The 23,816-nt window shown below is 37.9% G+C and overlaps 1 protein-coding gene across 2 annotated transcripts in view; it reads left to right on the forward strand.

The window, feature by feature from the left end:
- LOC116458007 (neutral ceramidase) overlaps nt 1–23,816 on the forward strand; it is a 67,402-nt gene that overhangs the window by 18,506 nt on the left and 25,080 nt on the right. The window contains exons 8-12 of one of the 2 annotated variants that reach the window (XM_032137536.2): nt 13,275–13,395; nt 16,798–16,923; nt 18,619–18,705; nt 20,539–20,643; nt 20,769–20,850. In XM_032137536.2, coding sequence (XP_031993427.1) covers nt 13,275–13,395; nt 16,798–16,923; nt 18,619–18,705; nt 20,539–20,643; nt 20,769–20,850 — 521 coding nt within the window. The remainder of the gene's footprint in view (nt 1–13,274; nt 13,396–16,797; nt 16,924–18,618; nt 18,706–20,538; nt 20,644–20,768; nt 20,851–23,816) is intronic. The other variant, XM_032137546.2, reaches the window with a different exon arrangement.

A 23,816-nucleotide genomic window follows, 5' to 3' on the forward strand; every position in this document is an offset into this window, starting at 1 on the left:
TTAAATGAGATAATGCATACAAAACTCTAGTTCTGTGCTTGACATAGAAAAGAGTTTAATCATTTTAGCTAAAAAGGAATAGAAAACATATTCTACCTCTTCTAAATAGTTCCATTACTAGCATATTAGAATGCTTGAAATTCTTAGCATTTGAGTTCCTCTTTGTGTTAAAAGTGAAGTCACTAAAAACTCCCTAATAAAATTTCCTATATGGGCTGACAGAATAGGACTTATTCTTCTATTACAATAAATTTATCTCTTGATTAGTTGCCCCTTAGCATTTAACTCAGCATACTTTCTAAATGTCAGGCATGTAACTGTGTGAGTGGGGTATGTTATGAAGAATAAGGCAAGGTTTCTATCTTTAAGGGTCTCACAAGCTGGTGGGGTGATTGGGGCAGGAGACAGAGATAAATATATAGACAAGTAACCATAACATGAATCAGATGACCAGCAGTGCTATCACATGGGCATAAATAATGCTGTGGGAGTTTGGAGGAGGTAGCCCTGAGTTTTTCCTGAGAGCACTGTGGAAGGCTTCCAAGTGAAAATGACATTTGAGCTGGACCTTCAAGGAGTCGTGGGATTTCTCATGGAGTCATGAAAAACAGAGTCATGAGGCCAGAGTGTGGGTGAGGTCAGGGCATCAGTAAGAGGTGGACTGGAAAGGTAAGACAGGTCCAGATTCTAGAGGACTTTAGTGGGGCATTCAATTACAAGAAGGGCAGGATAAGAGCATACATCTCTGCTAGTTACACTGAGCATCCCAAATTTGTTGGGACAAGGAGATAGAGTCGCCTTTATAGTTTCTATGTAACTCTTGGCTGAAGGACCAAGACCATTTACAATTCCCTTTTAGTAGTTTTTGAACCTTTTTTTTTTCCTGAGACAAGCTTTTGCTCTGTTGCCTAGGCTGGAGAGCAATGGTGTGATCATAGCTCACTGCTGCCTCAAATTCCTAGGCTCAAGTGATCCTCCTGCCTCAGCCTCCTTAGTAACTGGGGCTACAGGCGCTCACCACCACACCTGGCTACTTTTTAAAATTTTTTGTAGAAATGGGGTCTTGCTTTTTGCCCAGACTGATCTCAAACTCCTGGCCTCAAGTGATCCTCCAGCTCAGTCTTCCAAAGTGCTTGGATTACAGGTGTGAGCTACTGCACCTGGCCAGTTTTTGAATCATTTAATAACTGGAACAGAAAATTCAAAAATACTATTATTTTGGCCAGATGTTCTTTGCTTCCATAAATACAATTATATCATGTATCTGGAAGTCTTTCGGTCAACTGTCAAGGTTATAGCAAAGCTTTTCCATCTGTTGTGCTTAACATCCTGCAATAACTTTCCATTGTTTCTGAGCTGCCGTATGTTATCTTTGATGTAATTGCTCCTGCAGTTGCCTCTTGTTGCACAGTGTAACTGCTCTTTGAATATGTTAAAAATGATCCAAAATATAAAGTCAAATGTGGGCTGCTAGGTAACTCACCCACCATATGTAGGTGCCTGCTGTTAGACAGAATCCCAAGGTGTGAGGAGTTTGGAAGCACAGCAACTCAGAATCACAGAGCATGGAGATGACGTAGTTCAACCTTCAGCAGAGGGACAAGGGCCTAGAAAGGTGATGTGACCTGCCCAGCATCACAGCCAAGATTATCTTCTTCACAATGAAAACCATATTTGAGTTCACAATTCATTCCTTCTTACTTTCATTTTTGTTTTCAGTTTTTCATTCAGCAAGTCTGCACTAGGGACCTGCTATGCGCCATGCAATACTTCCTCGGAATGATGTATTCCCTGGCCTTGAAATCAGGAATCTAGTACCTTGGAATCTAGCAGCCATGTTTGTGCTACTGGAATGAATCCATTAAACTCTCTGAGACTCAGTTGCCATATTTTCAAATGTGGCTATCATATCTCCTCTTCACACAGAGATTATTATGGGATACACTGATGAACAAATATAGATGGAGTTGCTGCCCTTGTAGGACTTCAGTCTACTGAGTGAGACAGAAGGCATACAGATAGGCATACAATACATGTAAAATTATAATTGGGCTCAGTGCTAAGAAAGGCAGGTGTGTAGAACTTTCTTAAAGGAATTTGACCTTGTCAGAGAGATTGGGAAAGGTTTCCCTGAGGAAGTGACAACAATGGGAGCTGGAAACTGGAGTAGGAATTAACTGGCAAAATGGGGGGATTGGAAAAGAACATTTAACACAAATGGGGAAGCATTTGAAGAACTGGTAAAAGGTGTGTGTGGCGAGAGTGCAGAGGTCAACGGGGCAGGGCGTTGCAAGACAAAGTAAGAAATAGAGATTAGATGGCAAGACAAAGAATTTGTTTTTCTATACCAAGAGGAATGAAAACTCATTAAAGTGTTTCAAACTTGGGTTGGGAGTTGGGGTTGTCGAAGGATTGGGAAGAGTGTAGACTTGAGGAATGAAATAAAATTATGTTCCTGAAACTATTCCATGAACCGTTAAGCCCTCTACAATTGTGAGGACACCATTTGCTCTAGTTGCTCTATGTCAGAAAAATCTATGTTAGAAAATTCTATGTCAGAAAAATATTGCTATCTTTGTGCCTTTTTCCCCTTACACAAAAGCATTCAATGTTTTTTTCTCCAGACATGGAGAACTTGTGGATGTTCTGAATTGTTAATTAAAATATAAGCTGCGTAACATTTACAAAATTCAGTTTGGGAGACTCTGTAAGGTACTTCAAAGAGTCTGTCATCCAATAGAGGAGAATAAACAGAACCTTGAGAGTCTCGGATGCAATAAGACACTATGTGTATGAAGAAAACATGAAGGGAGAAAGCATAACAGGTTTCAAATGTCTACATCAAGAAGCAAGTCACAAGTGCAGATAATCTGAGCGGCAGTTGTCAGTGGAAGAGCTACTACTCACATAGCTACACTTATGAGGGCAGCTCTGAGACAGGTGAAGAGGCCGATTTATTTCTTCAAGGATGCTGCAACTGCAAAGGCTTTGTCTTGCTTTTCTTCTCTTTGCCTTCCTCTTTTCTTCTGCCAAGTTTTCTTCCTTGAATTTGCAGCAGTCACATGGACTCCTCTTCTCCTTCCTCTTCTTCTTCCTCCTCCTCTCTCCTCATCCCCCTTCTTCTCCTCCTCCTCTTCTTCCTCTCCTCTCTTCTCTTCTCCTCTCCTCTCTACTGCCTTCTATTTATATATTGCAAGCCCTTTTATTCTTATAGTCAGTGGTCTTGTAAGGGAGCCCTTTAAAGGCATATTTTTAAGATGACAGGGGCAGTGATTTGTGTAAACTATTTGAATCATTTGTGTAAAAATTTAGAAAAATCCTATTTGTGCTATTACACTAATTTATTCAAATGGTATTGACTTACAGAACTCAGTTGCAGTATATATATAAATCTTCTCTATCATCTATGACTATGACTTCCTTATTTAAAAACTTTTTTTTACATAAAACTGTTTTGTTTTTAATTGACACAAAATAATTGAATTATTTTTCTTTAATTGTAATGTCTGACTGTTTATTCTCTATGGTTTTCTGTATTCTGACTCTATACTCTCCCCTCTGTCCACTTAACCCCACTCAAATTGCAAATGCTGAAACCTTAGTGACTGCCCTCTACCAAACCATTCTTGTTCTCTTTTTTCATCTCATCTTGTCTTTGTCTTCCTAAATGCCTTCTCTATCATTAGCATGAATTCTGCTTTATAAAGCCTTCCTCTCTGTTTATTTTATTTATTGCTTTTATTTAAAAAATAAATAGAGACAGGGTCTCGCTATGTTGCCTAGACTGTTCTTGAACTCCTGGACTCAAGGGATCCTCCCACCTTGACCTTTCAGAGTGTTGGGATCACAGGCCTGAGCCACTGTGCTTGGCCCCTGCTTTCTTTTTCTGTATCTTTCACTGAACCTCTTTTTCTTGTTCTGCTCCATGTTGTGAAGCTTGATGCTGTCTTCCTGCTCTAACTATACTTTCTGCTTGCCTGTATTCTTCTTCAGTGGAGCTTGGTCATGGTTGTGCAGTGAGCTTTCATCCTGGGTCAGGTAAACCCCCCTCCCCTGCCCCGTAGGTGAAGGTGCCTAAAAGGGCTTTTTGATGACCAAGAAGGTGACTGTTGACTGATAACAAAGATTGATCAGCCTTGTGTAGTTTAAATTGTCCCAAGTTTAGAAACAAAAGCCATAAAAAAACAGTTGGCTGGAGATATTGGACAACTTGATTGTTAGATTTCTGGAAAGTTCTTACTTAACCTGAAAAAAATCTGGGAGATTATTATTTTTTTCTAAGTTTTTTTCGGTATAAAAATAGTGTGTGCTTACCATAGAAAACTTGAAAAATAAAGAAAGTAGAAAGGAAGGAAAAATTAAATTAAAATTATACTACCTCAAATCAATCATGGTTAATATTCAGGTGCATTTGCTTCTGTTCATTCTTCTATGTGGAACATATAATAAGAAATACACATGACTAAAAACTCATTCTGTAAATGTGAGTGCTCACTTGGTTTCACTCACTGTGCACTAGAAGCTTTAAAATACTATAAAAATATTAACAATGTTATCTCCATGTACTGAGACATCAAGTATCTGTTTGTTTTTGTAGTGACCCTCTTCTTATCTAATAATGTGAGTTTTTTGTCTTAAAGTCTACATAGTCTGTTAATGTCGCTAACCCAGAATTTGCCATGTATATTTTTCTATCATTTTCTTTGAAACTTTCTTTGTTCTTACATTTTAAGGGTGTCTCTTATGAATATCATATAGCTTTAGTTATTTCTTTTGTACTCTGACAATCTTTGTTTTTTAAGTGAATTTATTGTATTTTCAGGAATTGTGATTATTATATCTGAACTTTTCTGTATCTCCTCACTTTGTGCTGTTTGTCTCACCTTTTCAGTGCTTCTTTTTCCTCCTCTCTCACCTCTTACTTTTTTTGGATTGATAGCTATTTTTAAAATATATATTTAAATGGCAGATTGTAGTTTATAAAAATGGCTGCAACAACACAACAATTGCTCTTATTCCATGTTTTATCCAAAGTGACCTTGCCACTCTCCATTAAAAGGTGGAGATTATTTTCCTAGCTCTTGAACTTTGGCTGGTCCTGTGACGGCTTTGAACAACAGAACAATGCAGAAATGATACTGTGCCAGTGCTGGGCCTAGTTTTTTTTTTTTTTTAAATAGACTTACTTTATTATTATTTAATTAATAAACTATATTTTTAAAAGCAGTTTCAGGTTTACAGCAAAATTGAGCAGGAAGTACAGAGAGTTCCCATATGCATCTTCTTCCAATACATGCACAGCCTCCCCCACTATCAATATCCCCAACCAGAGTGGTACATTCCTTATAACTGATGAACCTACACTGACACATCATCATCACCCATAGTTTACCTTAGGGTTCATTCTTGCTGTTGTATCAAGTAATTTTTAAGTCTTATTTTCTTTTACATATTTTCTAAAATTTCCACAGTAAGAAAAAAAATTAAAAAGTCAAAAAATCATCTGGGGATCCTGACACTCAGAGCCAGCTTCTATTAAAAGTTTGTTACATAGTCTTTCAGACTTTTTCTAAGCACATTTATAATATTTTTCTTAAAAAGTGGGATTTTATTATATTTACAGTTTGTTAACTCTATTTTTAATTTAGCAATACCTAATGAATATCTTTCAATGCCAGTTAGTATTTTTTAAATCACCATTTAAAAATTGCTATGTAGTATTCCATTCTATGTATCATAATGTACTCAACTAATCAGCGATCATTTGTTATTTAGGTTGTTTACAGTGTTTTCCGTCATAAAATACATCGTGATAAGCTTTTTTTTTTTTTTGAGATGGAGTCTTGGTCTGTTGCCCAGGCTGGAGTACAGTGGTGCAATCTTGGCTCACTGCAACCTCCACCTCCTGGGTTCAAGCGATTCTCTTGCCTCAGCCTCCTGAGTAGCTGGGATTACAGGTGCGCACCACCACACCTGGCTAATGTTTGTAGTTTTTTAGTAGAGATGGGGTTTCACCATGTTGGCCAGGCTAGTCTCAAACTCCTGACCTCAGGTGATCTGCCTGCCTTGGCCTCCCAAAGTGTTGAGATTACGATTGTGAGCCACCACACCTGGCCTATGATAAGCATTCTTGAGCAGATACATATTTGCCAATGATTTCCTTAAGCTAAATTCCTAGAATGGGATTCCTGAGCCAAAAAGAATGTTTATATTTTAAAGCTTTTCCTATGAATTGACAAACACCCCTTTGTTGGTTTACTCTCCCATTACTCAAACATGAGCAGAATGTTGTTTGTCATACTCTTGCCAATCTTAGTATTATCATGCTTTACAATTGTTGCCAAATAACAGGCTTAAAAAAGTCAAATCACTGTTGTTTTCCTTTGAATTTCTTCAATTCACGGTTTGGCTCAAAAAAAAAAAAATACTCTATTGGCCATTTCCTGTTTCTTGTTGCACTTACCATGTAATGTGCAAGGGTTTTTAAATTTTTTTATTTTTATTTTTTGACAGAGTCTCGCCCTGTCGCCCAGGCTGGAGTGCAGTGGTGTGATCTCAGCTCACTGCAACCTCTGCCTCCTGGGGATTCAAGTGATTCTCCTGCCTCAGCCTCCCGAGTAGCTGGGATTACAGTTGTGCGCTGTCACTCCCGGCTAATTTTTATATTTTTAGTAGAGATGGGGTTTTGCCATGTTGGCCAGGCTGGTTTCAAACTCCTGCCTTGGCCTCCTAAAGTGCTGGGATTAAAGGCGTGGTGCAAGGATTTTGACTGCTGTAACTTAATGGAATTTACCTAATGAGATATTTCTCCAATATTGTTATTTAGAAGGACTTTTTCATTCAGGATTTTTGAAGATAACAAAAGGATTCCTTGAGAATGTACATCTCTTCTCTGGGGTGGAGATGGTAGAAATATTCTGCAGGATGCTTGTCCCAGGTGTGCCTGTAACTTTAGGAGGGGTCTTCTGGCTAGAGCTCATTGTCTTTTTAAAATCTGAGCAGTCCGGTGTGTATGCTTTTCTTCTGCTGGTTTAAAATTTAACTTGCCCTTTGGGTAAAAGTCTGGGCCCAATAATGCTTCCAGTATAAGACAATGAAACACCCTTTCCTCTTCTTCTCCAAACAGTTTGCGGTGGGTTGGGGTGAGGATGATTGTGAGGGAGTGAAAACGAGGGTGTGAAGGTAATTAACGGCAAGTGCCACACAAGATAGAATGTGAAATTCCAGTGGCTTAACACATTGAAGACTTATTTTCCACTCATGGAAAGTCTAACGAAGATTGGGTAGTCCTTCTGCACACATGTTATTAGTCAGAGCTATTCACACGCCCCACCTTGCAAATGAGACTGGGAAATAGAAGAGTACATGGGCATTTTGTGAGCACTCATGTCTCTGTCACAAGAGGGCAGGCTATCCTCACTGAATCATTTCATGCCCATACCATATGGGTTGAATATACATGTGTTGCGAATGTTGAACACTGCCTCCATATAGTTAACATTGTATTAATCTTATGAATCATAGATATATGTGTGTGTATATATATTTATTTATGATCAGAGATTTGTATCTCTTTCCTTAATCATTATCATCATCTGCAGCTGCAGCAGCAGTAGTATCAGTATAGCATCACCAATATTCTTGTAGTGAACATTTATTCCATTCTTGGTATCAGCCAGTCTTTGTGCTAAGTACCTCACATGTATTAGTTATTTTAATTGTCAAATGCAGGTACTACTATTATCATTATGTTACAGGTATGAACACTGAGGTTCAAATAAATTAAGTAACTCATGTCTGACCCCAGAGCTGGTATTTTCAGCTACTGTAATGCAATATTAGCCTCTGTATTAGTTTCCTAGGGAAGCCACACATTATCAAAGACTAGGTGGCTTAAAACAACAGAAATGTATTCTCTCACAGGTCAGGAGGCCAGAAGTCCAAATTCAAGGCATTAGCAGGGCTGGTTCCTTCTGGAGGCTCTAAGCGGGGAATCTGTTCCATGAATCTCTTTTAGCTTCTAGTGGTTGACATCAATCCTTGGCTTGATTGGCTTGTAGACACATCCCTCCAATCTGTGCCGCCATCTTCATATCACCTTGTTCTCTATGTCTCTGGGTATCTCTCTGTTCCTTTCCTCTTGTTGTAAGGATGTTAGTCATTGGATTTAGAGTCTACATGCAGTCAGTGTAATATCACTTAATCTTTACCTTGATTACATCTATAAAACCCATATTTGCAAGTAAGTCACATTCTGAGGTTCCAGATGAGCATGCATTTTTCGAATGACACTATTCAACCCATTACAGCCTCCTATATTTTATTTCCTAAAGAGCTCCCATGTTGCTATGACTCTTCATGAACAGTACCTTTGAATGGATACACAGTATTCTATTTCCCTATTTGTGGACATTTAGGTCGGGGAGGCCCATGCTAGCACATAGAAGCTTTGTCTAAGTTACACAAATGCATCCTCTTCTGGGCTGGCTGAAGTACCTGGCTCAGTGAGCTGCACGGAGGCTGGATTTAACCACCTACTTACCACCTTTGCCAGTGTTCTTTGTACAGGAAACAACTTGCACACTGGACATGGAGGCCCAGGTCTGAGTGCACGGAATCTGCTTTTATCTTTGTTTCAGAGTAGGGCACATGCAATGTCTGAATTGAAAGAATCACTAGAGATCTTTTTCTCCAAATGCCTCCTTTACACAGAAGGAAAAAAAATTGTAGTGTTTTATATTAATATGTTGTTTACTGATTCTATGATACTTGAAATCTATTATTTTTCAGTCTCAATAATTTTTAAATTTTAGTCCAGAAATTTTGACTAACTTTGCTACAAACCAGGATAAGGTCCCCAATCTCTTGACTTTCTGCAGTACTTTTAATTACATCATGCTGATTCAAGTAGCACCTTGCTTCCTATTTTACATTTAGCTGTGACATAAGCATTATTTAAAAATGCTTATTATCAGGGATGTATTCATCCTTTTATGTCTGAATTCTTAACTTCTGAAACTAAAGCTTTCTTCCTTCCTTTTGAACTTTGCTTTGAAGAATATTTTTTGGCCAGATAAAATAAAAGTACTGTGTTTTAAAATTAAAATGATCACCTTTCTGCATATCTTTATAAATATTCATCCATAACTATAGTACTTTGGTTGCTGTGACAAGTTTGCTATTTTAATAGTGCACATTTCAAAGGACAAAGGAGGAAAAATATGACTCTTCCTTTCCTTCAATTTAAATAACTTTTTTCTGAACACTTATTTTATTTTAATTTTCTAGAGAAAAAGTTCAGTTTATTTTCTAAGGCTTAAAATAAATGAAATAAAGAAGAAATCAAGCCAGGTGTGGTGGCTCATACCTGTAAAACCAGCACTTTAGGAAGGTGAGGCAGGAAGATCGCTTGAGCTCTGGAGTTGGAGATCAGCCTGGGCAACATAGTGAGACCCGCATCTCTACAAAAAATAAAAAGAATTAACTTGGCATGGTGGTGCACATCTGTAGTGCCAGCTACTTGGGAGGCTGAAGTAGGAGGACCACTTGAGTCTGGGAGGTCAAGGCTGAAGTGAGCCATGATTGCACCACTGCACTCCAGCCTGGGCAACAGAGTGAGACACTTTTTCAGAAGAAGACGAAATCAAGTCTGTATCTAACTAGTAGAGTGAAATTCTTAGTACATGCTTTCTCCACAGATACCATTGTGGCCAATTGTGTAAGGTCCTTGATGGTAGGAAATGCATCTGATTCCTCTTTACTATCCTTCACACAATGCCAATCAACATGATTCCCAATAAATTCATTCTGATCGAATGAATGATACAACTGCCATCTTTCCTTGTCCATATCCATTCTGCTCTGGCCACCCTGACTATCCATTCTCTGAGCACAGGGCCCTCCTTCATATCTCCATGCCTTTGCAGATGTTATTTCCTCTGCTGTGATTACTTGTTATCTAGTGATTCCTTTGCGTAGCTCTTCCTCATCTTTTAAGACCTAGCTCAAGTGTCACATCTTTTATGAAGCATTCTCAAGGCCAAGATGATACCTCATTCATCTTTATGTTCCTGGTGGCTGGCACAGAGTCAAAGTTAACCAAATGTGTAGTGAATGAGCAAGTGAATGAAGTGAAGGGACAGAACCAGGATTCCACAGTGGATAAGAGCATATATCTCTATCTATATCTATCTATCTATCTATCTATCTATCTATCTATCTATCTATCTATCATCTATCTATCTATATCTATCTACACACACAGACACACACACACACACACACACACACACACACAAAACCTGAATTCATTGCTCTGCTTCTTGACTTACCATTGTGTGACCTAGGTCAGGTAACGGTACCACTCTGGGACTTAGTTTTCGTAGTTGCAGAATGAAGATAATGATAGTACTTGACTCAACGGGTTCCCTGTGAGAATAAAATGAGATCTTGTATATAAAGTTCTTTGTCTAATAAGAGCTAAATATAGTCAATGTCAGCAGAATAGTTCTATGGTTTTTCTTTGATTGTAATGGAAATATTCAGTGTTGGCTGAAGCTGGCTGACCTCAGCGTGATGGTATCAGATGGAAATGTTTTGGTTGGGAAGCCAAAATGCCACCACCACATTTTCTTCCAAACTAAAGAAACTCCAAAAAAGCAAAATCCATGTAACTGGAAAACACTAGTTGATTAGAATTTCCTGATACTTGAGTTCTAAGAGAAAGAGACAAACCACACACACAAACCTAATAGAAGAATATTCCTAAATGTAAACACCTTGCAAGTAACTGTGAGGGGATGACTCTTAGAATCTATCTTCAGCCTAATAAATGTTTATTCCTTAGCACAGGGGCAAATAGCCATTTCAGGGACTGAATTCAGCTCACTCATTGGTGATTTGGCTTGACATTGTGTTTTGAAAAATTCAAAATGGATGCCAACATGAAGAAAGAAACTATATAGAAATTTTCGAACGCCTACAGTGATTAATGTAATGAATCTCCATATAACTTATTGCCCAGCTTCAATAATTAGCAAGACTCTGTCATTCTGTTTTATCCTTCCCCTCACTTTTTTTTTTTTGGCTAGAGTATTTGAAAGCAAATACCAGGACATTATACACTTCTTTTTTTAAAATTTAACTTTTATTTTAAGTTCAGGGGTACATTTGCAGGTTGGTTACATAGGTAAATGCGTGTCATGGGGCTTCATTGTACAGATTATTTCATCGCCCAGGTATCAAGCCTAGTACCCATTAGTTTTTTTTCCTAACCTTCTCCCTCCTTCCACCCTTCACTCTCCAATAGGCCCCAGCGTCTTTTGGTCCATGTGTTCTCATCATTCAGTTCCCACTTATAAGTGAGAACATGTGGTATTTGGTTTTCTGTTCCTTTGTTTGTTTGCTAAGGGTAATGGCCTCCAGCTCCATCTATGTTCCTGCAACGGACATAATCTTGTTCTTTTTATGGCTGCATAGTATTCCACGGTGTGTACGTACCACATTTCCTTTATCTAGTCTATTATTGATGGGCATTTAGGTTGATTTCATGTCTTGCTATTGTGAATAGTGCTGCAACGAACATACGTGTACCTTTAGATACAATTCACTCATAAATATTTCAGTATTTATCTCCATCAGATAAAGACTTTAAAAAATATGTAACCCCAATCATTTATTACAACCAACAAAATTAAAATTAATTTCTCAATATGATCTGACACCCAATCTGTGTTTGGTCTTCCCTGATTATATCAAAAAGTCTTTTTTGTTTGTTTGTTTCAAATAGTTGTTTTGTTTGAATCAGACCACAAACTACATTTGTTGGCTACATGTTTTAAGTCTCTTAATGTATAGCAGTTCCCGTCCTTTTTTTCCATGCCATTTACTTCCTGAAGAATTTTAAAGTTGATAAACACATATGAAAACATGGATTTGTGGCTCCTTTTGAATAAATGAGAAGAGCTGGCAGCACTGGTTTATACTCCCATAAGGCGACACTTGGCTGGAGCTGAGTAGAGGCTGTGAACTTTAGACCCTGCAAGTTTTCTACAGTCCACACCAGTCCCTATTGTACCAACTAGTATGACTCATTTGTGTTGCCTGCCTAGCGCCAATGGGCTTTGAGCAGGCCACCTCTGCCCTACATCTGCTTCTGATAGGCAATAAGAACTGATGCTCGAAAGATGATCTTGAAGTCCTAAACCCTTCCTAGCCGTTAAATAGATGCTTAGTTTTGTGCATTACATTGCTTAGGTAGGAATGTAAGCGAAAACGTTTAAAGATTTTTCAACAAAGAATTGAATCAACAATTTTTTTTTTTAATTCTCAGTTAACCTGACACTTTATGAACTGGCATCTCTCTTTTCTTGAGCGTTCCAGTTAATCTGCTTTACTGCCTTCCACTCTGTAAATATCCTTTTCACTTGTGTGAGGGTTTGAGCCTACAAAGGCCACTGGACACGGAGTCTAAGACCCAGACTTGAGTCCTGGGCCTCTATGAACAGTGGACCATTATTTTGCTTCTCTGGGTCACCTATGCAGAGTAGAGGTAAAACAGCCTGTCTCTCAGAGTTGTTGTGAAGTTCAAATAAGGTAACAGATGTGAAATTAGTTTGTAAACTGTATAGCTTTACACTTAAACAAGGCATGACTAGGCATAAGGATATACTGAATTATGCCTAACATCCTCTTTCACGCCTCTGTGCATTTACCCTGCCGTTTTCTCTCCCTGTAATGTCCTCAAGAATTAATTGTTAGTCATCTGTGGTCCCTGAAAACTTTATGCCTGTTTCTTTGCAACATTTGTCACACTGTGTTAAAGCCATTTGTTCACATCTGTGTCTTTGGTGAGATTCTGAAAGTAAACCACAGTTTATTCAGTGCTTAGCATACAGGTAACCCTTAGTAAATGTCGGATTGGATAAATTTGAATAATTACTACCTGTGTGCCTATCTTGAAGGACAAAGTCCATGTATATACAGTTCTTTAGGTATGTCATCTGGTAACTGACCAGTCCAATGATGATGCCAATGATGAAATGGTCATGAAAATGGAGTTTTGTATTTTTAATTTAAGAAAATGATCAGACTTCTTGAGTACATTTTTTGCATTGTATTTTTAAGCCCATGAACAATGAAAGAATCTAGATGTAGAATGTCTATCATTTAAAAATATTTTTTCCTGCTGGAGAAAACTTAAGCTCCCAGTCATAGTTCTTGGCCCCAGTTCTCTGGTTCTCCTGATTAACTTAGAGCTTCTTGCTCCTTTACAGCTGGTTTGCCATCCATCCGGTCAGCATGAACAACAGTAACCATCTTGTAAACAGTGACAATGTGGGCTATGCATCTTACCTGCTTGAGCAAGAGAAGAACAAAGGATATCTACCTGGACAGGTGAGAATTTATATCATTGAAAGCTTCATCTTGATTCACTGAGTGTCATCATTCATGCTGCATTCAGAAGAGGTGATTCAAATCTCCAGAATAAAGTGTCATCATCAATCTCACATATTGGTATGCTTGGATAGACAGCATTTACCATCCTCCCTAATGTAGAAAGAAAAGTAAAAAATGAGTACTACTCCATTTGCTTTTTGTGTTACATAGTCCCTATATTCATTGCTTCATAAAGTTATTACTTGAATAAGGAAGGGCAAAGTTCAAGATTTTTATAATAACAGTAGTTTTTGATTAAGCTGAAAATATGACAAACTATTGATATTTACTTTTGTTTTTAGAGCTATACAAGGATTAAGCACCATTTTTATTTTTATTTTTTGAGACAGAGTTTCACTCTGTCACCCAAGCTGGAGTGCAGTGGCACGATCTCAGCTCACTGAAACCTCTGCCTCCCAGATTCAGCAACTCTTGTGCCTCAGTCTCCTGAGTAGCTGAAATTACAGGTGCACATCCCCACGCCCAGCTAATTTTTGTATTTTTAGTAGAGACAGGGTTTCACCACGTTAGTCAGGCTGGGCTTGAACTCCTAACCTCAAGTGATCTGCCCACCTTGGCCTCCCAAAATGTTATGATTACAGGCGTGAGCCACTGCTTCAGGCCCAAATTTGGAAGACTATATAATGGAATAAGAGTCCCAGGCCCTTACCTACAATTAATATTCCCTTATAAAGATATTAGCTTCCACTAACATTCAGCCTGATCATTTAGCTCTGTCTTAGTTTGTTTTGTGTTAGCAGAATAACTGAGACTGGGTGATTTATAAAGAAAAGAGGTTTATTTTGGCTCATGATTCTGTTGGTTGAAAAGTTCAAGACTGAACAACGCATCTGATGAGGGCCTCATGCTATTACCAATAAAATAAAAATTTTCTTAGAATATTGTACATAAATATTCATGATAGAAAACAGAAGAGGAGGCCGAATGCAGTGGCCCACACCTGTAATCCCAGCACTTTGGGAGGCCGAGGCGGGTGAATCACAAGGTCAGGAGTTCGAGACCAGCCTGGCCAACGTGGTGAAACCCCGTCACTGCTAAAAATACAAAACATTAATCGGGCATGGTGGTGTGTGCCTATAGTCCCAGCTACTTGGGAGGCTGAGGCAGGAGAATTGCTTGAATCCGGGAGGCAGAGACTGCAGTGAGCCAAGATCGTGCCATTACACTCCAGCCTGGGGGACAATACGAGAGACTCCGTCTCAAAAAAAAAAAAAAAAGAAAACAAGAGGAACTAGGATGTGCAAAGAGATCACATGTGAAAGAGGAAGCAAGAGAGAAAAACTGAGGAAGCCAGGCTCTTTTTAAAAAACCTGCTTTTGCGGGAACTACTGCAATCCATTCCCTAGAGAGTGAGAAGCCACTCATCCTGTGGGAGGGCATTATTCTATTCAGGAGGGATCAGTCTCTTCCTACTAGGCTACAGCTCTCAACAATGCCACATTGGAGATCAAATTTCAACATGAGTTTTGGCAGGAATAAACCACATCCAAACCAAAGCAAGCTCCTTTGTTGGCAAAACTCACTCTTTCTATTTTTTCACTTTAGCCTGCATTTTAGGGAAAAGAAGAGAGTTTTCTATTTATGATCACTGCCTGAGTGCTAGGCACTATGAAATAAATTATCTTTTTAGTATCAAAAAAGATTTATATCTCCAATACTTAGTTATCTCTTTCCCTAAGAAAATTAGAGCCATTTAAGGTAGAATGGTAGAGTGGTTGGGTTGAGACAGAGGCCTTGCGTGGCTCTAATTAGGTTGAAGAGAGAGAGAAAAGATACATCGAGGGCAAGTCCAGATGGTGGATGGTGTATTTAGTTTCATTGTGCAACAGGAAAGTCTGTATTTGCTTTTTTCTGTTTAAGCCAATAGCATATTTATTTTTAAAGGGCAAAGGGATCTCTGAGCTCCAGATAAAACACAGTAGACTAGATTGACTGGTCAGCATTTTTTAATTTGTTGTTGCACACAGTGTTTCTCGTTAAAATATTTCTGTTTGGGGCATAATTTGAAACTCTCCCACTTGAATCAGTGATAATTGGAATATTTTCAGTAATAATATGTATACCGACTGTAATGTGAGCCTTTACAGGAATAAAAAGTTTTCTCAGAATATTTTTTTCTGGATTTTTTTTTTTATTATACTTTAAGTTCTGGGATACATGTGCAGAACATGCAGGTTTGTTACACAGGTATACACGTGCTATGGTGGTTTGCTGCACCCATCAACCCATCATCTACATTAGGTTTTTCTTCTAATGCTATCCCTCCCCTAGCCGCCCACCCCCCGACAGGCCCCAGTGTGTGATATTCCCCTCCCTGTGTCCATGTGTTCTCATCGTTCAGCTCCCACTTATGAGAACCTGTGGTGTTTGGTTTTCTGTTCTTGTGTTAGTTTGCTGAGAATGATGGTTTCCAGCTTCGTCCATGTCCCTGCAAAGGACATGAACTTATCCTTTTTTATGGCTGCATAGTATTCCATGGTGTATATGTGCCACATTTTCTTTATCCAGTCTATCATTGATAGGCATTTGGGTTGGTTCCGGGTCTTTGCTATTGTGAATAGTGCTGCAATAAACATACATGTGCATGTGTCTTTATAGTAGAATGATTTATAATCCTTTGGGTATATACCTACTAATGGGATTGCTGGGTCAAATGGTATTTCTGGTTCTAGATCCTTGAGGAATCACCACACTGTTTTCCCCAATGGTTGAACTAACTTCAAACTATACTACAAGGGTACAGTAACCAAAAAAGCATGGTACTGGTACCAAAACAGATATATAGAGCATTGGAACAGAACAGAGGCCTCAGAAATAACACCACACATCTACAACCATCTGATCTTCGACAAACCTGACAAAAACAAGCAGTAGGGAAAGGATCCCCTATTTAATAAATGGTGTTGGGAAAACTGGCTAGCCATATGCAGAAAACCGAAACTGGACCCCTTCCTTACACCTTATACAAAAATTAACTCAAGATGGATTAAAGACTTAAACGTAAGACGTAAAACCATAAAAACCCTAGAGGAAAACCTAGGCAAATACCATTTAGGACATAGGGATGGGTAAAGACTTCATGACTAAAACACCAAAAGCAATAGCAACAAAAGCCAACATTGACAAATGGGATCTAATTAAACTAAAGAGCTTCTGCACAGCAAAAGAAACTATCACCAGAGTGAACAGGCAACCTACAGAATATTTTATATCCTCTTTTTATTGTCTGCAAATGATTTTGAATAGTTTGCCAGAGTGGATTTAATGTTTGTATTTCTAATGGCAGTCATTATAGGAAATAGGAAAGAATAAAAGGCAACTTGGCATTTCTTTTGGCAGGGGCCATTTGTAGCAGCCTTTGCTTCATCAAACCTAGGAGATGTGTCCCCCAACATTCTCGGCCCACGTTGCATCAACACGGGAGAGTCCTGTGATAACGCCAATAGCACTTGTCCCATTGGTGGGGTAGGTAATTATGGCACATGAAATCTTTGTTTTTGCATCTCAAATACATTTTATATTCGAACATTTATCATTAATTTACAAACACCTTGTCTTCTAGTATACACTGGCCTAGTTCTCCCTAGCATCTGCTCTTCTCGAAAGCACCTGTCCAAACCCACTAAATTTTAACTGAGTGAAGTTATATTTTTCCATCTGAGTGACTGTTAAGTTTTTTGAATGATGAGACAATTCAGTAACTGTCAGAGATTAACTCTACCCTTCCCCAAACTTGTTCAATCTGAAACATTTTGCTTTGGAATTTCGAAAGTCACAAGTTTGTACTAAAAACTGCCTGCCTGAGACATTTCTCATGGATTATAAAGTTCATAGGGTTTTTAATGTAAGACCAAAATTCCTTTTCCTTTTTTAAAAATTACAAGCAAAAAAATTTGCTGTAAAAAATTCAAATAATGTGGAAGTGCAGAGAATAGTAAAAAGTGAAAGTCTGTCTTCACCTCCCTTTCTTCTATACTTTGCTCTTCCCGGAAGTTACTATTCTCATACCTCCTCCTATGTATTTACCTATGAATTTATAAACAACATTATATGACTTATTTATGGATTTTGAGTTTTGTATCCAGGACTTGAGTTTTCCACTTAATTTGTCTTAGAAACTTTTCAATGAGTATATCCAGAACTGTGTGATATGTTTTAAAGACAGCAAGTAAGGCTATACCATCATTTATTTAACTCCCACAATGTTCATTTAGCTTTGTTTTCAACTTTGACATGAGCAGTAGATGCTACTTTTTGGGTTCTTATTCTTTGTGTTTGTAGAGCATTTCACCTGTGATAATGCTTTTTTTGTACACTATTTCTGGGATGTTTATTCCATCCCAGTCAACTCCACCCAATGGAGTTAATACCAGTATTAATAAAGATATTTTTTTCTTATCGACTTTTTAAAGCTCCCAATACATTAAAGTCTTAGTTTTGTCAAAATAGTACAAACTTTTCCTAAAGTTTATCAGTTGTCTTTCTGTCTTATTTATGTCTTTTGCCCCCTATGGAAATTTAAGATGTTTAAGCTGTCCAGTTTAACTAAGCTTGTTCTAGATAACTTTCAGGAGGGTCTGCCCACACCCTCATACTACAAAAGATGTTTATCCATATTTTCTTTTAGTAATTTTTTGATTCCACTTATAATATTTAAGTGCTTGATCAATCTCAATTTTTTTTTCTGACATAAGAAGTAGGAAATAGGGCCAGATTTGTTTATTGATTTTTTTCCGCAGAAGTCCAGCTAGTTGTTCCAACATAATTTTAACTGAGTTTCAGTTAAAGGTGATCATGAGTAAGAATCAGAGGCAAGAACAAGCAAGTAGAAAGATGTACAGTCAATAGAAAGACCTGGCTTCAAGTCTTAGCTCAGATATTAGATACCTGGATAATCACCAACACATCTTTTAACCTAAGCCTCAATTTCCTTTTTTATTTTTAAATAAAGGCTCCAGAATAGATCATTTCTAAAGACATTCACTGTTCTAATTCCACATATGATTTTGTTTTTATAGTCTGTACTTTGAGAGACCAACTGAAAAGAAATGCTAGAATGTGGTTTTAAAAATCTATTTGCTTAGATTCAATTATCATTCTTCATTCCTTAAAATAATTGCTTACTTGGCCAAGAATGCATCCTATCTTATTTTGTTCCAGCCTAGCATGTGCATTGCTAAGGGACCTGGACAGGATATGTTTGACAGCACACAAATTATAGGACGGGCCATGTATCAGAGAGCAAAGGTAAGCCATGGGCCTCGCTCCTTTAATCTTCATTTAAAATTGTCTTTTAAAAATCCATTGACATGGTTCATTAGGAAGTTGAATATTGTAAAGAAAACAGCAAACGCTCAGGTTGTGCTGGGGAGTATGGAAGAGGTCAGCTTGGGAGGTGGACTTTGCAATCCACACGGGAAGCTCTGTCTGACTGCTCAGGTCTGACTTCTTATAGGAAGTACATTTAAAACCAAGTAATCAGGAAAACATTTTATTTTAGAATGTCTAGAAAGCCAGAGTGCTTGCTTCAGATAGTAGGAAGATAGACTATAAGGTTTTCAATTTCTTGTGGCATTAGATATGACCAGATTGATTCAAATTCTCAGAAGTCTCTAAGGCCTTTGCTTGCCAAAAGTCACCCAACTATCTCTTAACTTTTCTTTTGGTGACAAGAGGAAGCTGAGCCATAGAACTCCAGTTCTTGAAACTTGGATTTAAATTAGTTCCCAGTGTTCTTCAATATGCACAGATCATCCACCTATTCTTTTCTTTTTACAAAACTTTTTGATGAAGAGAGAATCTGGTCTCCAGTGAGATTACTATGAATTACTCTGACTTCCTCCCTCTCCTAAATTTTATTTCCCATTTTGTCCCCATATTTTGTTTCAGCTTTTGTGGAGACAGATTTCTAGGCAAAAAGACAAAAAAAAATCTCGAACTGAGATGTCCTTGATATGGTTAAATCTCTTTCTTTTCATAGCTTATTCATACCTTTGCTCTGTGTGTGTGTGTGTGTGTGTGTGTGTGTGTGTGTGTGTTTAGTTTATTCCAAGGTTCTAAAATCTTTCAAGAGCAACTAAGGAGGGACAAAAGCACCTTTAAACAACAATCTGACACAAAATTGGTAGCAACAGCCAGCCTAATTGCTGCAGTTTCTTTTTAATTACTGTGGTATTATCAGTGGATTATTCTAAATGCACAGATTCTATTTAGGGTGTGCACCCGTGACACACTTTAGTGTCAGAAATTTTGTTCCCATTCTGAGCCTGAGAGTCATAGAGATTTGACCCACATTCTGCATTATCTTCTCAGCAAGGCACAACTTCTCTCTTAATTAGGAGTGGCAGGCTGCAGCTGGTCTTGCTGATGACTTACAAGAGCTCTCATGTGGCCATTGAAACTGGGGTGGGGACAGAGTGGAAATGAGCTAAATGTCAGGCAAGAGAATGTTTGATGAAACAGGATTTGCCTATGTTATATAATGCGAATTAATAAAAACAAAGAGTTTTTTAAACTTGTTTTGACTCATGTTTCCCATAAGGTTGAAAAAGCATCAATTGACCATATTAAAACACAAAAGCAAAAGCACCAAAGAGTGGATTGTGGGTGGGCGAGCTGCTGCAGACAAAGCAGGGCTTGAAGTCTTCCAAGCCACCTTGGCCCCAACCTGCTGCAGGACTCAAGTATTCTGAAAGGAAGACCCTATAAGAACACACAAAGATACACTCTCACTCTAGCAAAGAAAGTAATTTGGTCCAGTTATTCCTAATCTTAAATTTTCTTGGTGATCTTTCAAGTGAGATTGGGGCCTTTTGTGCCACAGCCTGTATCACTATAACTTCATTTTTGTGGGGAGTTGACACAGGTCAACAGCCTCGGAGACTTCAAGCTTCTGGGAAACTCCTGGGTTTGGTAGAGAGAGACCCATGTGGTTGGTGGCCAATTCTAAGCAACCAGTAAAACAAAAGCTTTGCTGAGAGATGCATTTCCAAATTGCATCAAATTGGTACTTCCTGAGTACAGTTGGAGATACTCACTTTAGCCTTTTTGCTTGGAATAGTAAGCCTGTGTGTTTTCTAGGAACTGTATGCCTCTGCCTCCCAGGAGGTAACGGGACCACTGGCTTCAGCACACCAGTGGGTGGATATGACAAATGTGACCGTCTGGCTCAATTCCACACATGCAGTAAGTGCTGCTGAGACACCCTGGTTATGCCCCAAGGGTGAAGTTTTGGTTTGATCTCATTATTTACTTTCAGCTTAACTTTTGTCTTTTTCATTTTTGTTTTGTTTTTAAAACTTTTCCTTTAGGCAAAAACATGTAAACCAGCACTGGGCTACAGTTTTGCGGCTGGCACTATTGATGGAGTTGGAGGCCTCAATTTTACACAGGGTAAAGTGAAGTCCAGTGAAATCTATGGTTTCAGCTTCTGAAGCTTCTGGGTTCTGTTCTCTGATCAGGTTTCACTATAGCCAATACATTTATTAATTTTTAAACTCAGGGTCTGCTGGTATTCCAGGCTTGTACATGACGATGTACCAACCCCGCCAGACCTAAGCAACCACTAATATTTCTCTCTATATATTTTCCTATTCTGGACACTTAATACAAATGGAATCATATAATATGTGGCATTTTTGTTGGCTTCTTTCACTTAGCATCATGTTTCAAAGGTTCATTGATATTGTTGCATGCATTTTTTTTTTTGAGACAGAATTTTGCTCTTGTCACCCAGGATGGAGTACAGTGGCACCATCTCAGCTTACTGCAACCTCCACCTCTCAAGTTCAAGCGATTCTCCTGCCTCAGCCTCCCAAGTAGCTGAGACTACAGGCACCGGCCACCATGCTCGGCTAATTTTTGTATTTTTAGTAGAGATGGGGTTTCACCATTTGGCCATGGTGGTCTGGAATTCCTGACCTCAGGTGATCCACCCACCTCAGCCTCCCAGAGTGCTGGGATTACAGGTGTGAGCCACTGCTCCCAGCCTCATTCTTTTTTCATAGTTGAATAATATTCCATTGTATCAACATATCAGATTTGTTTAAGCCTTCCTCAGTTGATGAACATTTGGGTTATCCCATGTTTTGGTTATTATGAATCTATAAATACTCTATAAATATTCATGGGATTTTTATGTGGGTGTTTGTTTTCATCTTTGCTCTTGGGTATATATCTAGGAGTGAAATTGCTGGATTACATAACTCTATATTTAATCATCTGAGAAACTGCCAGACTATTTCTGAAATGGCTGCACCATTTTACATTTCCACACGCAGTGTATAGATTTCTGATTTTTTAATGTCTTTGCCAATATTTGTTATTATCTGACTTATTGAATCTAGCCACCTTAGTGGCTGTGGAGGGATATCTCATTCTGGTTTTGATTTGCATTTCCCTAATAATTAATGATGTCAAACACCTTTTCATGTGTGTATTAACCACATGTGTATCTCCCTTGGAGAAATGTCATTTATGTAGTTTTCTCATTTTAAAATTTGGGTTATTTTTCTTTTTATTATTGAGTTATAAGTGTTCTTTGTGTATTCTGTATACATTCCCTTATCAGATGTGTGATATAAAAATATTTTCCCAGCACTTTGGGAGGCTGAGGCGGGCAGATCACGAGGTCAGGAAATCGAGACCATCCTGGTCAACATGGTGAAACCCCGTCTCTACTAAAAATACAAAATTAACCAGACGTGGTGGCGCACGCCTGTAGTCCCAGCTACTTGGGAGGCTGAGGCAGGAGAATAGCTTGAACCCGGGAGGCAGATGTTGCAGTGAGCCAAGATCGCACCACTGCACTCCAGCCTGGCAACAGAGTGAGACTGTCCCCCTCAAAATTTTTTTTTTCCTTCCATTCTATAGGTTTTTTCACTTTATTGATTGTATCATTTGAAGCACAAACATTCTTAATTTTTATGAAGTCTAAATTTTCTTTTGTTACTCATGGTTTTGTGTCATATGTAGGAATCTTTTTCCAAATTCAATGTCATGAAGATTTACCCCTATTTTCTTATAAGATTTTTATGGTTTTAGCTCTACATTTAAGTCTTGGATCTATTTTTAGTTAAACTTTGTGTATCGTGGAGGTAATGGCCTGCCTTTATTCTTTTGCATATGGCTATTCAGTTATCCCAGCACCACTTGTTGGAAAGATTATTATTTACCCATTCTATAATCTTGGCACACTTGTTAAAAATTAGTTGACACGTGGCTTTATGTCTGGATTATCAATTATATTCCATTGATCTATGTGCCTAATCTTGTACCAGTATAACCGTCTCTTGGTTACTGTTTCCTTTAAGATCAGAAAGTATGTCTTTCTACCTTGTTCTCCTCTTCCAAGATTGTTTTGACTTCTGAGTTTCTTGTGATTCCACAGGAATTTTAGAATCAGCTTGTAAATTTTTACAAAGAAGTCAGCTGGGATTCTGATGGGAATGTCATTGAATTTACAGATTAATTTGGGGAAGTATTGCCATCTTAACAATATTATGTAATCTGATCCATGTACATAGATGTTTTAGGATTCGTTTACATCTTCTTTAATTTTTTCAACAATGTTTTGTAATTTTAAGACAAATACAAAAAATAAATTTTGTACTTTTTGTTGTTTATTTCTTAGTATTTCACTCTTTGCTATTGTAAATGGAAATTTTTTCTTAATTTCATTTTTGGATTGTTAATAGAAAATGTGTAGAAATACAACTGCTAGCTGTATTGACTGTATATCCTACAACCTTGCTGAACTCATTTATTAGTTCTAATATTTTAATGGATGATTTAGAATTTTTCTCTGTACAAGATCATGTCATCTTAAAATAGAAATATTAATAGTTTTAATTTTTCTTTTCCAATCTGAATGCCTTTTATTTCTTTTTCTTGCCTAATTGCCTGGCTAGAACCTTCAGAACAATGTTGAATAAAAATGAAAAGAGTATACATTCTGTGTTGTTCCTAACAGGATGGAAAAAGCATTCAGTCATTCATCATCAAGTATAATGTTAGCTCTGGGTTTTTAATCTTTTATCAGGTTGAGGAAATTTACTTCTATTCCTAGTTTGTTGAGTGTTATTATTATAAAATGGTATTAGTTTTTTGGCAAATGTTTCTCTCTGTATCTGCTCAGATTATCATGTAATTAAAAAATTATATTAATATGTTGTACTGCATTAATCAGTTTTTGAATGTTTAACCAACTTTGTATTCCTGGAATAAATCCCAGTTGGTCATGTTCTATAACAATTCTTTCTCTGTGTTGCTGTATTCAGTTTGCTAGTTTTTTGTTGTAGGTTTTTGTGTCCTATTTATCAGAGACAATGTTCTGTAGTTTTCTTTTCTTGTGATATCTT

Source organism: Hylobates moloch, unplaced genomic scaffold (genome assembly GCF_009828535.3).
Source record: "Hylobates moloch isolate HMO894 unplaced genomic scaffold, HMol_V3 SCAFFOLD_3, whole genome shotgun sequence".
Taxonomy (NCBI): Eukaryota; Metazoa; Chordata; class Mammalia; order Primates; family Hylobatidae; genus Hylobates; species Hylobates moloch.